Source organism: Phalacrocorax carbo, chromosome 11 (genome assembly GCF_963921805.1).
Source record: "Phalacrocorax carbo chromosome 11, bPhaCar2.1, whole genome shotgun sequence".
NCBI lineage: Eukaryota > Metazoa > Chordata > Aves > Suliformes > Phalacrocoracidae > Phalacrocorax > Phalacrocorax carbo.
The window spans coordinates 930,589-946,566 of NC_087523.1; the positions used below are offsets into that span (position 1 = coordinate 930,589).

At 55.6% G+C, this 15,978-nt stretch overlaps 1 protein-coding gene across 1 annotated transcript in view; it reads left to right on the forward strand.

Moving 5' to 3' along the window:
- Positions 1–3,819: 3,819 nt before the first annotated feature.
- The window catches only part of AR (androgen receptor), a 62,529-nt gene continuing 50,370 nt past the window's right edge, over positions 3,820–15,978 (forward strand). The window contains exon 1 of the mRNA XM_064462783.1: positions 3,820–5,161. Coding sequence (XP_064318853.1) covers positions 4,173–5,161 — 989 coding nt within the window. The 5' untranslated portion in view covers positions 3,820–4,172. The remainder of the gene's footprint in view (positions 5,162–15,978) is intronic.

The window sequence follows — 15,978 nt, forward strand, 5'->3', positions numbered from 1 at the left end:
AGGCCAACAGCCGTGCCTCCGTCTGGCCGAGCAGAACTGGGAACGGAGGAGCAGGGAGAGGGGCCCTGCAGAGGCCGGGGGCCGCAGGGACCGTCAGCAGCGCTGCCACCAGCCAGGCGACACACGGCTCCACTCCACCGACACAGGCGGTGCATCTCTCCCAGTGCTTCTATTTGAATTAAACTGCAGTGCTTCTAGACTGGAGCTCCACCCCGACTACGGATCTTTATGTTGTTTTACGTAACAGAAAACAACATATTATAATTCTTATACTCAGATTTAATGAATAAAACCAAATACTGCTGGAACGTGAGAAAAGATCGCGTCAGTATTTGTGAGACAGCAAAGCAAAACAAAATACTTTCAGCCGCCTTAATGCTTTAGCAATAAAAAGCAATCGAACGCACGAATACCTTAGCCCCAACCACTGACGGCCGCGCGCGCGGTCCAAGCAAACAATCCATAACATGTTCTTCACCTTTGTTCTGAGAAAAACACAGACTCATTTAAGAGAAAGACGCTGTTCAGAAACATGCGTAGGCTCACACTGCAGCTCATTTTTCACTAGTTTTGTAATCAAAACTACAGCTTAGCTTGCCTACAGAAAAAATATACATTTGCATTGGTTTTGCCTGGTCTTCCCATAAACGCTGCCTATTTTACTGCGCTAAAATACGGCACTCGGAATTTGAGATCTAAGCCGAGATTGTGGTTGACTTCTAAACTGCAGAAAGTGGTTTTATGGAAAGGGTTGAACTCAGCTTTAATGCAACTAGTAAAAGAACTTTGAAACACTAAGGAAAGTCACATTTTAATATTTGTAAGATAGTAACTGCATGTAAAACACTATCTGTGCATTAGCATAACAGATTTTTCTTTGTCAGCCAAGTATAAAAATTAAAATACATGAAGCCTTTAAAAAATAGCATGCGCAGCCATACATACACGCACCCAGAAAATCCATTAACATTCAGTAATTTTTAAAAGAAACATGCAAATACCAGGAAAAGAAAGTCTCGCAAGACACCCTTTCGGGAAATAAGTTTAAAAGAAAAGAAAAAAGAAAAGAAAAAAAGCAAAGACAAATGACGACCTTTTTCAAATTTATGCAAAGATCTAATCACAAAATTGCTTCTAAACTAATACGTCTAAACTAATACTAATACCCCACAATCGGTTGAAACTGAGGTGTCGGCTCTGTAAACTGAGAAGATCAGAAACCATTTTGCAGTCTTTCTTTAGGCGTCGGTTGTGATTAGCATCTCACGAGTGTCACCGGCAAACCAGACGGTGGGGAAATCTGCACACCCGCAGATGTTGCAGAGACAGGAGCGGCCAGGGGAGCTCCGAGAGCGGCAGCCTGAGGGACAGAGAGCCGGCAGACACATGCAAGAGCCCAAATACAGCCGATCCCAGATGGAAAAGGCTCTGAACATAAAAAGTCTGACTTGTACCGAGGTCTTCACACCTGGCGGTGTTTTCAGCCTGTATGAACCGACCCGAGGACGCTTCCCCTGTGCCGGGAATGGTGGTGTCACACACAGCTGTTACGCGCTCGTCGAACCGCACGTGTCAACAACTGCGTTCTGTCTGAAACACGAAGCCGTCTGTTTCCTACGTGGTATTACGCTACATCTCCAATCCTCAGCTTTTTTCAATACGTTTCCTGATGCTAATCCAGCATCTGTATATCTCACTCCAGAGGCTTGACAACTATCGGAGGCTGAAAGAGCAAAGACACTGGAATCTGCATCCACTTGGCAGGTATCTGCACGGATTTGCGGCAACAGCTTATTTCCCGGGACGGGGCGGGGTTTTGCGTGATTTACAGGGGATACCACCATAAGATTCAGTTGTGAATCCCGGGTTTGTGCCTCTGGGGGTGCTTCTTCAAGTGCAGAGCAGCGTTGCTGTAAAGCTAGGCCATCATTGTCACTGCACGGCTGGTAGGAAGAGTGAGCTCCTATGCTCACTTGTGTCCGAGAAAAAAAATTCAAAAGGGGTTCTTTGAACTAATGGTACTCATTTTTCAGAAAATCCAATTAAGGCTTTCTACCAGCTTTTTGAAAAGTGATGCACACAGCCTTACTTCTGCAGGACACGCTTCTCCCACAAGCCTATGCCGTGAAAAGGCATCATCTCCCCACGTGGGTATGTGAAGAACAATTTGTAACGTGGCCTCACAAATGTCCTCCTTCTCTCCACGGGTTTCTTTGCATCCCTCCAAAACACCTCTCTGATCTCTCCCATCCTGTTCCCTTTCCCCATACCTGGTGCTGCAGCTCTGTGGCCGTGGGGCTGGGCTGCGCCTGAGTCACCGGGCTGGGGTCTCTGAGCCACAGCCGTCAGGGAGCCCGCACGAAGCGTCGGCTGGGCCCGTCGCCGGTGACGTGGTTGGGACCGCTGAGACCTGCGAGTGTTTGAATCGGCACCCTGCACATCTTTTACAGTATCTCCCTCTTTTTTTACCTTTTCAGGTTTTACCTGTGCTTCTCCATTGTTTTAGGGGATATATTACTTGTCGTTAAAAACCACCTTGGTGTTTCATCTGTACTGAAAGCCTACAAGGTTCCTCCATAAATGGTCTTCCTCACCCATGAGGCGGTGGAGTCACCATCCCTGAGGGCGTTCAAAAAAGCTGTAGACACGGCACCTGGGGACATGGTTCAGGAGGCCATGGTGGGGTTGAGTTGATGGTTGAACTTGATGATCTTAGAGGTCTTTTCCAACCTGAATGATTCTATGATTCCATGATGATGCTATGGCCAGGAAAAGCACCCAGGTACCGGCAGCCGCTGCCCGCTGCCTTCCTGCCCCACCGGCACCGGCTGCCGGCGAGGCCCGTGGTGCGGGCAGCCGTGCCATCCTCACCTTGCGCCCCAACCCTTTGCCCTCCCCGGCTGCTTTGCTGACGGGAGGCAGGGCTCTCCGGCTGCTCAGGCAGGCTGGGGGATGCTGCCAGGTTTGTCTTGGCTGTGCTTAGTTTATAATTTTTATCTTCTATGGCTTGTAAAAATGCTTTTAAAAGGCTGGACATGATTCTGCGATTTCCTGACTGGCTCTGCTTCTCCATTTGCAAAAAATTATTACTTTTTTCCCCTTGTCTCCAAAGGGTTTGAAATTAATGGGCTTCCTTTAGCCTATCTCAGATGAGTGTGATTCCATCACCAGGTTGTCTGGGTATGGTGCCTACTAGGAGCTGCTTTAGGGCCGTTATTGCAGGACCAGTAAGGGGAGCTCAAGCCTAGAGTACGGCACGTCCTCCCCGCCTTGGGTCCTCCAGCTCGGTCACTGCAGCCGTGTGTGTGACCGGGGCGGTGGTACCCGTGCCGCCACGCACCCACTCGCTGCTTCTCGCTGGTGGCGAGTGGGCAGAGGGCGGTGGGAGCAAAGCCCCCGCCGGTGAGGGGAGGGCGCCCGGCTCCCTGGGCACGGAGCGCACGGTGCGCGGCCGCGGAGCCCCCGCGGCGGGCGCAGCCGGCGGGAGATGCTCGGCGCCGGCCCCGCCCGCGCACAACGCGACGGAGCGCGTTTCTCTGCCGAATCCCGCCGGCTGGGCGCAGCCCGCAGCCGCGGAGGGGGAGAGGGGCCGGGGCCCGGCGGGGCTGCGCTCCCGGGAAACGGGGGCAGCCGCGGCCGGGCGCCCGCCCAGATGCCGCGGTGAGGGGCGCTCTCCCCGGGCCGTCCCGTCCCGCCCCGTCCCGTCCCGCTCCGCCCGCGGGGGCCGGCGCCGCTGGGGCGCCGAACCCAGAAGTTGCGGCGAACGCCGGCGGCGGCGCTGCGGGTCCGCGGGCCGCGCTGCTCCAGGGCCGCCCCCGGGGGTGCCGCCGGCGCCACCGCCCAAGGGGGAGCCGAGCCCAGCCCAGCCGAGGCGGGCAGGGCGGGTTACCGATCACTCGCTGCGGAGCCCCGGGGCCGCGCGGGGCGGTCCCCTCCGCCTTCCTCCCTCCCTCCCCGCCGCCGCCGCGCACACGGAGCGCCGGCAGCTGGCCGCGGCGGCTGCGCCTGCCCCGCTCCCCCACCGTCCCCTGCCTGTTGCGCCCACGCCGGTCCTGTCCCGCCGCCGCTCGGGCGCGGATGGGCGCCGCGGGGCAGCGCCGCTGCTAACCGGGCGGGCGGCCGCGGGGAGCCTGCGGGGGCTTGCCGCCCCCGCCGCCCCGGGCCCGGCGGGCATGGAGGTGCAGCTGGGGGTCGGCCGCGTCTATCCGCGGGCGGGGGGCAGGACATTCCGCGGGGCTTTCCAGAGCTTCTTCCAGAGCGTCTGCGAGGCGTTCCAGGCGCCACGGGAGGAGGCGGGCGGCAGCCTGCAGCCCTGCCTGCCGAGCCCCCGGCACCCGCCGGGCTCGCCCGCCTTCCTGCCGCCCCCGGAGCCCCGCGGCGCCGGGAAGGCGCTGCCGGCCGGCGGCCCCGCCATGGGCTCCCCGTTCCCCTGCGCCGGCGAGCTGCGGGAGCTGCTGTGCGAGGCGGGCGCGCTGCCGCTGCTGCCGCCGCTCGAGGCCGAGCCGGCGTCCAAGGAGGACCCGCTGGGCGACAGCGCCAAGCAGCTCTGCAGGGCCGTGTCCGCCTCCATGGGCCTGGCCCTGGAGGCGCTGGAGCCGCCGCCCGGGGAGCCGCTGCCCCGGGAGGACTGCATGTTCGCCCTGCCCGCCGCGCCGCACCGCGCCCCCCGCCCGCCCGCCGGGGACCCGCCAGAGCCGCCGCCCGCCCCGGCCGCCTTCGCGGGCGCCGGGGCCGCCCTGGCCGTCGAGGCGCCCGCCGCGCCGGGGCTCTACCGCGGCTCGCCGGGGCCCGCGGCCCGGCCGCCCCCCGCCTTCAGCCTGGCGCCGTCGCCCACCCGCATCAAGCTGGAGGGGCCGGGGGGGCCGGCGGCGGGCGGCGGCTGGGGCGCTCCGTGCCGCTACGGCCCCGAGGTGGCCGCGCCGGGCCCCGCCGCCCCCTGGCCCGCTTTCCTCGCCGAGGAGGGGCCGCTGTACGGGCCCTGCGCCGAGCCGCCCGCCGGGCTTCTTGGCTGCGGCCGGGCACCGGCCACCGAGGCCGCCGACTGCCCCGCCGACACCTGGTACCCGGTGGGCCGGCCGCCCTTCGTCTCCCCCGCCGCCTGCATCAAGAGCGAGCTGGCGCCCTGGGACGAGGGCTACGCCGGCGCCTACGGCGACCTCCGGTGAGTACCCGTGTCCCGCGTCCCCCACCCCGCACCCCGCCGGCACCGGCACCCCGCACCCCGCCGGCACCGGCATCCCGCATTCTGCCGGCACCGGCACTCCGCGTCCCGCACCCCCCATCCCGCCAGCACCCCGCCGGCGCTGGCACCCCGCATCCCGCACCCACCATCCCGCCAGCGTCCCGCCGGCTGCCCCGGCGAGCGCCCCGCGTCCATCCCGCCCCTTGTCCCGGCTGGCCCCGGCTTGGTTCACTGCTCCGCCGTCGGAGCGTTCCCTCGTACCGACTGGCTGTCGCTTGTGACTTACTGGGCAAGACTCAACTTGTTTCGCGCCCACATGCTTACCCTGTGGTACTCTGCATGGTGGGAGCAAAGATTAAAATGAACAGTTAGGTTTTCCCTTTGAATTAGCACAGGGATTAGCACAAATGCATACTCCTGCTTGTGTGCTTGTTCTGCTGCTGTGAAATGCTCACAGCTTTGCTCGGGCACTGAGGTAATTACCATCCACACAACGATTTACTTGGGGATTTTATGAAGAAGCTGAGGGCTTGGCAGAAAAACTGGGGTGAAAGTGAGGGAGGGTCAAAATGAGTCCAGCTGTGAGTGTCGTACTGGTAGGAGTTGTGTGGACCCTGCGTGTCCCACTGGAGCCTGGGTAAGTCTCTGCTGAAATCGGTGCAGAGCGAGGAGGGGTGAAGAGAGTTGGGGAAGTTTAACTACCCGATGCTGCCAATGGATGATGCCAGTTTTTGACAGCAGAAGCCTCAGCCTTGCGATGGTTTATTTGCCTGCGAAGGCTGTGCAATAGAACCCCCCAGAGGGAGGGAATATCGCCGTAAGGAAAATAAGTTCGGGCTTATGTGGGGGTCAGCAGGCAGTCTGCGGGCTGGACCTGGGCAGCAGGTGAATTTTGCCCGAGTCTCGCCTTAGAGATAAATGATGTCTCCCATATTCCTGTGGGAAATCCTGTATCCTCCTCTTGCGGCTCCGATCAGCGTGCTGTGTCTGAGTCCCTGCTTCCCTGGCACAGTGGCTTCGAGGGGACCTGGGCTCCCGCTGGCAGATTTCTGCAGGAATCAGTGGAGTCATAGCTAGCACAGAGAGTTTTAAAAATACCATTATCTTGTCCTCCAGACTCTTGCTCGTACAGCATTACCTGGCTGCTGCAAGTGAGCGACAGACTGACAGTATTTATACCCCTCTCTGTGCTCGTATGCAATTTCAGTATGCTGTAAGGAAAGCGGAACGCTCCTCTGTGGTCTGGCTAAAGCCGTATGGGTTAATTGCTGCCAGGTTTCTATTTCACCCTGGCAAAGTCTCCATTAACTTTGCAGTGTGCTGCCTGTTGATTGCTGTGGCTTTTGATTTTCTGCTGGGTATGCAACAGTGACGGTGCAGTGAGCAGCCTCTGCTGCAGCTGGAGCTGATGGCAGCGGATCGTGTACCAGCTTCCCAGGCAGCAGCGCTCGTGCAGAAGGAGGGTTGTGGGAGCTAAACCTCTTCATAGTAAAGTTCCTCACCAAAGGATGGTCCACTTTGGACCTGTACTCCCCTGCTAGCTTCTGGTGCTAGGTTTAAGTTCCCGTCCTGCGTGGCACTGCACAGAAAGCTTCACCCTTTTAGCCTTGGAAAATGTCGTCTTGGGGTTTTCTTGGAGAGCAGCGGAGGGCACTTCTGGGGGCTCGGGGCAGCGTTACTGGTGTGAGGTCATCTGCGCTTCAGCTCCCCACACTGCTGTGGCACTGGCAGCGGCAGCTGCAGACGCAGCCCCATCTTCTTTGAAGAATACGGAGCATTTTAAGGTGTGTTGCTCCTCGTTCTTTCCCTTTTCGAACGGTCCTACATTGTGCTAGTGGGACCTCTCTTCTCTCCGTGGTGAACCTGTCTTCAGAACCCCAGCTCTGCCCTGGAGCGGTCTGGGTCAGGCATGGATTGGTATTTCTGGAGTCAGAGACACACATCCCCTCACCCCCCTCTTCATAGGTGACATTAAAGCACAAACAGTTTCTTAATGTTTTGGGGGAGTTGTTTACATTTTCTCTTCACGTAAACTACTCTCGAATTGGGTTGGGGGTTGCGAGTAGAAGAGTTGACCTCTAAAGCTGTGAGAGAGGGGGGCTGGATTGCTTGAGGGATTGTTAATGGAAAATTGGGTGCTGGCATCCACCTCAGCCTGGGATACAACAGGCGCAGCTCATAAAACTAATGCTGTCAGCCGCCAGGGGCTGCCTCGGAAGCCAGCCCATCTGACGGGGCCGAATTAAGGTGCCCCCTCGGCAGGAGCCATCCTTGCCGTTCCGTGGCGTGGTCGGTGGTCCCCAGGCGCCGGGTGTGCTGGGGCCCGGGGTGGGTCTTGGAGCAGCGCCCGTGCAGATCCGTAACTGCTGCCTGGTGGTTTGCTTGTGCACAGCGGGGGATTTGGCTGGGTTTGGAGGCACTGAAACGTAGAGGAAACAAAATAGACATTAACATAATTTGGTTTAATTGAAAGCTTTTGATGTGGTGTACCTGATTGTGGCAGTACTGCTTACATATAATTAACAAATTAATCCAAGCTTTTGTTACGCTGTAGACTCGTAGCTGTTTATCTTTGTGCTGTGGTTATTGCATAATTATTAACAGCAAGTCTTTGGGGTGACTAAATAACCTGTTTTAAGAGTGAGATGCAGCATTGATATAATAAAGCTAAGGTTACAGTGTCAAAATGACTCATAAGACCAAAACACAGCGCTGCGTAAGTGGTGTAGGCCTATTTGGTTTAAACTAAACGGAATTGAAGAAGGAGCCATTACTGAAGCACTGGAAACAAAGGTGACAAACAAATTTAGGGGTAATTGGCTCAGAAAAATCTAGTTGTCCATGTAGTTTCAGAGATTTTTTTTTTAAGTGGCATTTGCTATTACTGCTGTTACCTTTTTGGTGTCCCTGTGTTTCTGGTTACACCTGCCTGCAGATCTCTTTCTTCAGTTCAGCTGTAATCAGCTTGGGCGAGTGCCCTGTGTTTATGCATCACCTGGCATAATGGCTATATAATCTTTTTGTGGCCAGCTATGTAATTGTGATACTGCTTACAGATAATACCTGTAATAATTTCCACCTGCTGAAGGAGGAGATAAGATTCTGATAAAAAAGATCAAGGGCAGGTTATTCCACTATCAGATGAGACAAGGCAGGAGGCCGTTCGCTGGCTGCCCTCACTCCCAGCCACCCTCTGCCGGGCGGCCCCTTCCCCAGGGGAGGTCTGGGGGACCCTCAGCTCTTCCCTGGCGGGACTCAGAAGCCCTTGGGAAGGGGATGACCCTCCCGCCTGCTCTTGTCAGTATGTCCTTTCTGCTCAAGCGAATGGCGGTATTACGTCAATATTTCTGTGGAAGACAAGCCGTGCACAGAAGAACGCTCTTGCTGAAGCCTGTCCCTCTGGCCAGCTTCGCAAGAGCTGCCCATGGTCCGCAGCTGCTGGTGCGGCTCCGTGGGCACTGAACCTTGGAGGGCTGGGAACGTCATGGACGGGCTAAAGCTTTTTGATGGTTCCTGATAAAAGCAGAAGAGAAAGCACAAAAAAAAAAAAGGGTTCTTCTTCATCACCTTTCAGTTCTTTATTTTTCTTCTTTAAACGCACACAGCAGGCGCTCCTGTGACCAGTGCTGTCGGCTGGAAGCAGGTCCTTCTCCCCAGGCGCAGCTGAGGTTTTGCGCTTTTCAGGAGACTTTGGGAATCGTGTTCTGACATTCCCGCGTAGGTACAAGTCATTGTGGGGCAAACGACTGCTGTCCTCGGCACGCTGCATCTTCACCGGGAAGTGCCTGTTTCTCGTCTCCTTTATTTCAGAGGTGATAGGGTTGATCTCTTGTCAGATCTTGTTTGGAAAACTACAGATTCCATATTTTTCCTGATCACTTTCAGATTTTGAGTGAGTCATGGATAGCAGGTTGTTCAGTGGTGTACACTTAAATCATGGTCATCTGTGTTTTCATGTCGTGCCAGGCCAGCTTGCATTGCTGTTGTTCACTGGAGTGACCATGCCTTAAATGAGCAGTAAATGCTCCAGGTCGCAACAGCAAATTTGCAGTAGGAGAAACCTTTCCTAGGACATGCCTGACAAGCATCCTGAATTCATGTAGGTACTTGCCGAGCTGTCTTCAGTCACCGCTAACCATCAGGCTTTTCACAGCCAAAGGGGGAGCGCGAGGTGGAAGAGGGGACCCCAGACCCTGAGGCGCTTGGCTGATGGGCTCCCTGGCTTCAGCAGCTGCTGGATCAGGCCACTGGTTCAAAGCCCGTGTATCCGCAGGTTTTATAACTGTGTGCTAAGGTCTTCTGTGGCCAAGTTTTGTCCCTGGTTGCCAAACCAGTGCTCCACTTTTCCATGCAGAATCAGATCCACATGTAGCGTGGCTGGGTCACGGGTGGCTGCTGGAGCGCGGGGCAGGGCGGCTGCTTGCCTCTGCCAGCAGTGCTGCCTGCCTGTGCCAGCGGTGCTGCCTTTCAAACCGCCTAAACATGGAGGGGGATAAAGCAGAAGACACATGTGGAGCTTGGGAGGGATCGGAGCTGAGCTTTCCCCAGGGTACAGCATTAATTAAAAGCTGCTTTTGAAGGTTCCCTGGTGACTGGCAGGAGAAGGCTCTTGTAACCACAGCACAGAACTCTGTTTACACAAGTTTAGAGGACTTGGGACTTGTTTAAATGTGAATTGGCATGCTACCAGGCTATGGGAAGACACTCATCTCTCCTGGCTTGAGTTAAGGTTGTGAAACAACTGGTAACACTCCGTCAGGGTAACTGGAGTAGGCGGGATATTCGAGTTCTGATCAAGCCTCCTACTTGCAGGACAGCAGCGGGTACAGCGAATGCCTTGCTATCAGGGAGAGCGTTGGAGATGGGCACTGCTGGCTTCCCCACAGCTGGCGTGGCCACTGGGTCACCCAGTGCCAGGGCACAACGGTTGCAGTTCCTTTTCCCGAGAGCTGCTCTCCGAAGGATTGCAGCATGCAAGCCAAAGCTCATTTGCTTTCTTCCATGCTTAGCTCCTTGACTTGCTGTCATTTCAGTTTGAGGATGCTGATTTATTTAGTCTTTCCCATGAGTTAGTTTTCAGTTAAATTGATAAATGAGATTATCCTTTTTCACAGCCCATTACCTAGGCTCAGCCTGCGGTGGTGTGGGGGCAGCAAGTGGCCCTTTCTAAAGACGGGCTGTTTGACTTGACGCCGGGTGCACATTGAAACCCACATCAGGAGCCTGGGTCCTGGCGTTGCAACACACGGAGAGACTGGCTGTTTTTCTTTGAAGATGCCCAGAACCACTGAGAAAACACTCCAGACTGGAAGGATTGTGGTCCTTGTGTTAGCACGCGGCCTGGGCCCATGGGCATTAAAGAAGTGTTCTCTCAGTCCTCGCCCAGGTTTGTGCTTGCTGGTGCAGCAGCCCCGCGGGCACAGTGCTGGAGGGGTGAGCAGCTCTGCCCGCGGGGCTGCCCGGCCCTCTCCTGTGCCGTTAAATCAGGGTTTATGTCTGTGGCAGTGAATGATGGGAGATAACTGTTTCTAGTGTTTTTTATTTTCCAGCTTGCTCCTTCCGCTCAATTGATTTTGGTTCTGGAGTTTTCCTCGTGTTTCTGTAGTATATTCCAAGTATCATAAAAGGGTCTCCCTCTTCTCCTGCTCCCTCCTCCCTCTGTCCCTCCCTGTCTTCCCTCTCTCCAGCTCTCCCTACCCACTGGGAAGGGCAGATGCATCACCCTGGTAAGGGATGGGCCGTGGAGGGTGTACATGTGCCGTGTGTTTGTGTGGGACCTGCTCCTCTGCCCTTACAGCACAAAGTATCTATTTGCTTTTCCACCTGCTCATTATAAGGCTGTTCAAGGGAAGACGTCTCCCCATCCTACTCAGTGCTTTCACTTCCTCTTCTCCCCATGTCTCAAATTTCTGAGCTTTTACACCCTCTGGAAACTGGTTCCAAAGTCTCATGCTTGATATCAACAGTGATTACTCTCTCCCCCCCTCCCCCCATTTTCTCTTAAGTGCTGGTTGCAACAAAAAGTTAAGCTCTACAAGGCACTTGGCATAGAAGACAGTGGCTGAGAATTCAGCAAATTTCACCACAGAAATAATGCATAAAAAGCTGTAAGAGTATTGGTGGGTTTAAGTTATACAATCATTTGTGCCCTCTGTCCTGTATTACCAAGGACTTCTGGGCAGGAAGCAGCAAAGGATTTGCCCATGACAGATATTCTCCTACTTGTACAGCTTTTACATTTTTTCTGCTGTTTGCAGTATTCACTGGTATTTGTTATGCAGATGCTAGCTGTGCTCTGCGTTACTTCTTGCAGCCACTCTATAGTAAAACCCTTTGGTTTTCCTGTTCTGAGAACTTCATTCCAGCAAAGAGAACTAGTTGAAAATTGGTAGTGATTTGGTGCTTTTTCTGAGGTCAGAAAGGCAATATATTTCAACATACTGATTGTGAATGAGAGATAAAGCATGTTTTGTAGCCCGAGTAGGAACCTGTGGCTTTGTGTGTTGCCATATCTGAAAGAAAACTCTGCTGGTGCGTAGCTGCGCCTTTCCACCCGGGTTTCCTTCTTGGGCAGCTGTGGGGGCGGGTGTAAGCCCCCAGGGCAGGACCACCACCGTGGGGACAACATCATCCCCCGGGGCGGGACCACCACCGCAGGGACGGGCATCATCCCCCAGGGCAGGACCACCACCGCAAGGACGGGCATCATACCCCGGGGCAGGACCACCACCGCAGGGACGGGCATCATCCCCCGGGGCAGGACCACCACCGCAGGGACGGGCATCATCCCCCGGGGCAGGACCACCACCGCAGGGACGGACATCATCCCCCAGGGCAGGACCACCACCGCAGGGACGGGCATCATCCCCCGGGGCAGGACCACCACCGCAGGGACGGGCATCATCCCCCGGGGCAGGACCACCACCGCAGGGACGGGCATCATCCCCCGGGGCAGGACCACCACCGCAGGGACGGGCATCATCCCCTGGGGCAGGACCACCACCGCAGGGACGGGCATCATCCCCCAGGGCGGGACCACCACCGCAGGGACGGGCATCATCCCCCGGGGCAGGACCACCACCGCAGGGACGGCCGTCAGCCCCCAGGGCAGCATCACCCCCTCCCGCAGGCTGTGCCGCCGCACGCTGAGCGGGAGGATGGTGCTGCTGCCGGCAGGCAGGTCACGTCTGTCACCGTGCTGCCAGAGGCACCTGTGGGCATCGCAGCGCGGAAGGTATTGGCGCCGGGCAGAGGCCGTGCTGTACCAAGGAGCTCTGGCTTTGTCCCTGCAGCACGGAGCAGGAGATTCCTGGAAGTCTCTGCCTCCAGCCCCTTGCTCCGGACTGGGGAAGGTGTGGGACGGTCCTGGCAAGAATTGCAGCAGAAACACTGTAGCGAGGCAGTGACTCCTGAACGCCACCCGCCGCCAGGCAGCCCCCCCGGGCGATGCACAGCTCCCCCCGCCTCCGCGCCGAGGGCCCTGCAAGGCCGCGCTTAGCTCCGCGCAGGAGACAACGGCTCGCTCTGTGTCTGTGCCAGGGTGGCACCTTTGGATCGCGTGCTCTTGGGCAAACGAAAGATAAAGGCATTCGAGAGCGAATCTCATACGGTCTGTTCAAGTCTTTGCATGGTGGGAAGGGGTGCGGCTCACAGGCGTGCTCCTGAACTGGGAGGAAAGCTGGAAATGTTGCCATTTCCTGCAGGAAGAAATTCCAAAATTTCCTGAAATACTGGAAAGTGTTTTAGCCATATGGCAACACTTCGGTTTGGTATGTTGAAAGCAGTTTCATTTCACAGAGTTACAAATTGTTTGTAATAGACAGCAGTAATTCAGTTCTTTGTATTTTTCTGTCATTCATATTAACTATATTTTTGTCTTAGCACTGAGCTTCACTCATATTTTGTAAGTTGCTGATTTTAAAATGGCTGTCCTAATTTGCCATTTCTGTATTGGCAGATTCTTTTCTAACTGGCTTTCAGTCTGTACTTGGCGTGCTCGGGGGTGCCTGTCCGCTGGGCTGCTGCAGCAGGCTGTTTGGCTTGAAAAGGATACTCTCCGCTTGCGACTGGTAGGCTAAGATTACAAAGTTAAGCATAAAAGAAAAATACCGTATTATTTTATCATCCTGTGGAACATTTCACATTTATCAAATGAGCATTTACTGGAAGAAAACTATCCTGTGGGAGACTTTCTCTACTTCTAGTACCAACCATTTGTTTCTCTGAGGTGCTCCGGTGGATCCCAAAGATCGCGCAGTGGTGGTGCGACTCTGACAGTTAATTGCTGGAAGTAAACAGAACAACTGGAGTTCCCCTGGTGCCAGCCGTTCAGCACAAGCCCTGGGAGCGCCGTGCCGCTGAGGTCGTTGCAGGCGGTGGGGCCGCGGTGGTGGCGGGGCCTGTGTCCCGCGGCCCTGGCAGGCAGGGAGCGCCCGCCCCAGGGACGCCTCTGCGCCCGCTCCGGGCGGGCGAGCTGCAGCGCAGCGGAGCGCAGGAGCCCCCGAGCACAACCTGTGAATGCCCTGCGCCGCAGCTGCTTATGGAAGATTTTAGTGCTTGGTATATTGTGAGATGACCTGCGTAAGGTGAGAGGCATCAGCTCTGCCCGCTTTGCTCTGTTCAATGCTCTGTGGCATTTTCAGGGTGGTGGCAGTCTTGAACGCATTTGCAAGTGGAAAAAAAAGCCAGCACGGCATCACAAGCCAGAAGGCAATGCTAAATAAGAAGCATCAGATGAACCTGGCTGAAGGGCTTGTGAGACATAGCCTTTTCCTCCTCTTGTTTAGTTTATTTCAATATTTTCTGCAATTTAAAGTGAACTTCCTTTTTTTGAAGAACATTTTCTGACAACAGGGGCATCTGCACTGGAAACCGACACAAAGCGAGGAACACGACGTCATCTCAGACAGACCGGCTGACTTGTGTCAGCTGGGACGCTGACATCAAATTGGCGACGTGACGCAGAGGCATGGGCACCTTCCTCTGTTACTATCACTAGGTAAGGTGTGAGCGTTTGCCATAAGTGATCTCCTCTCTCCTCGGATGAACCCATTTCTACACCACATTCATAGGTGTAGCACCACAGGCAGCAGTGGCAAAGTTTCCTGCGTGGGTACTGGATCCTTTCCAGCTCTTTCTTTTCCTCAAGAGAGCCAGGAGGCAGCATGCACGAGAGGCAGGTGTCCTGTCTCCCTCTTTAGTGGACCACTGGGTTCAGCTGTCCTGGCCGTGTCCCCTCCCAACTCCTTGTGCACTCCCAGCTACTCGCTGGGAGCAGAAAAGGCCTTGACTGTGTGTAAGCACTGCTCAGGAACAGCTAACACATGCCTGTGTTATCAACACTGTTTTCAGCACAAACCTGAGACAGCCTCATACTAGCTACTGTGAAGAAAATTAACTCTGTCGCAGCCAAAAGCAGCGTACATCTCAATACCTGGCCAGTGCAGGCATGCCATCCTGTCTCTGCCGACTACCTTTGTCTTGTTTTTCCAGTTGATGGATTGCAAACCAAAGTGCCGCATGGCAACTTCATGTTGCTACCAGGGGTCAAGAGGTAGCTCCAGACCAGCAGCGCGGCAGGGCACGGCTGCGGCAGTAGAAAATGTCTGGCAATGTCTTTTGTGAGCCTCTGCTTCAGCTGAGTCTTCTCCTCCTGCGCAGGCTGGCAGAGATACAGGCAGAGAGTACCTGGAAGGTCCTCTCTGGCCACTATAAATCTTCTGTGCAGGAAACCTGCATAGCAGCACGGACTTACGGGGACCAGTAACCTGCTCAGAGCCCTTCGTTACAGCCCAGGCTTCACCGCCCAGGCGACGAGTGAAGGGAGGCCACAGGACCACTGTCTGGATCTCCTTAGTGTTCTTTGAATAAGTCTTGGGAACAGCAGTGGATGCGTTACCTTCCAGTACGCTGGGAGGGCGCGGAGAGTGCCGAGGGGTCACACCGCTGAGTGTTAGGGTGCTGTCACACCAGCGCTGTGATCCAGCATTGGCCCGTGGGGTGTCCCTGCCCAGCCCTGCTACAGCTCGCCTCAGGTGGCAGCACCACAAATCTGGGTCCTGCTTCTTTTCCCTCTCATCCTCGGCCACCAAGGGCGGACCAGCCAGCCGGAGGGGTTGGTCCCTCAGCCCGTCCCGGGCCTGGCACGCTGCTCAGTGGGGGCTGATTGTTGGACACAGGGTGCTGTGCTTGCGCTGTACTGTATGGAGTGCCGTGTTACATGTACGCGTACGATCGCCGCTTCGCTTCTGCAGCCCAGGGGAGCCCTGATGACAGCGTCATCCGCTCGCTGTCCCTAGGCAGGAGGGGGCATGGGCCCCTGCAGTGTAGGCAGTGCAGGAGGTACCGCCGTGCATCGAGTGTCATCACATGTACAGGTCTTTGCAGAAGCTTGTTTTGCTCTGCATAAGAGCTTTAAATTAATTAGTAAAAAGTGTAACTTAGGATTTGACTTTGAATATGAACAGTAGGAGATACAGGGAACTTCTGTCTGGTACACGAAAGCACATTCGTGTTCTTATAGGTCCCTTGTTCAGGTCTTTTGCAGAGAGCGTCATGCTGGGTCGTATGACAGAAGGCTGAATCGAAGTGTGGATTTATTTTGGGGAGCGAGAAGCAAATCTTAAATTTTATATACATCCTTAGGGGTGACAGCAATACACGTCCAGTGGCCCCATCGCTCAGTTTTGCATTAGCACCTAAGTGAGTAGGGTGGCTGGAGCCTCAGCTTGGATGTCCAGAGGCCTCATTTTCACAGGCTGCAGCTGCAGAGTGGTGAGCCTTCCTTTGGGAAGAGT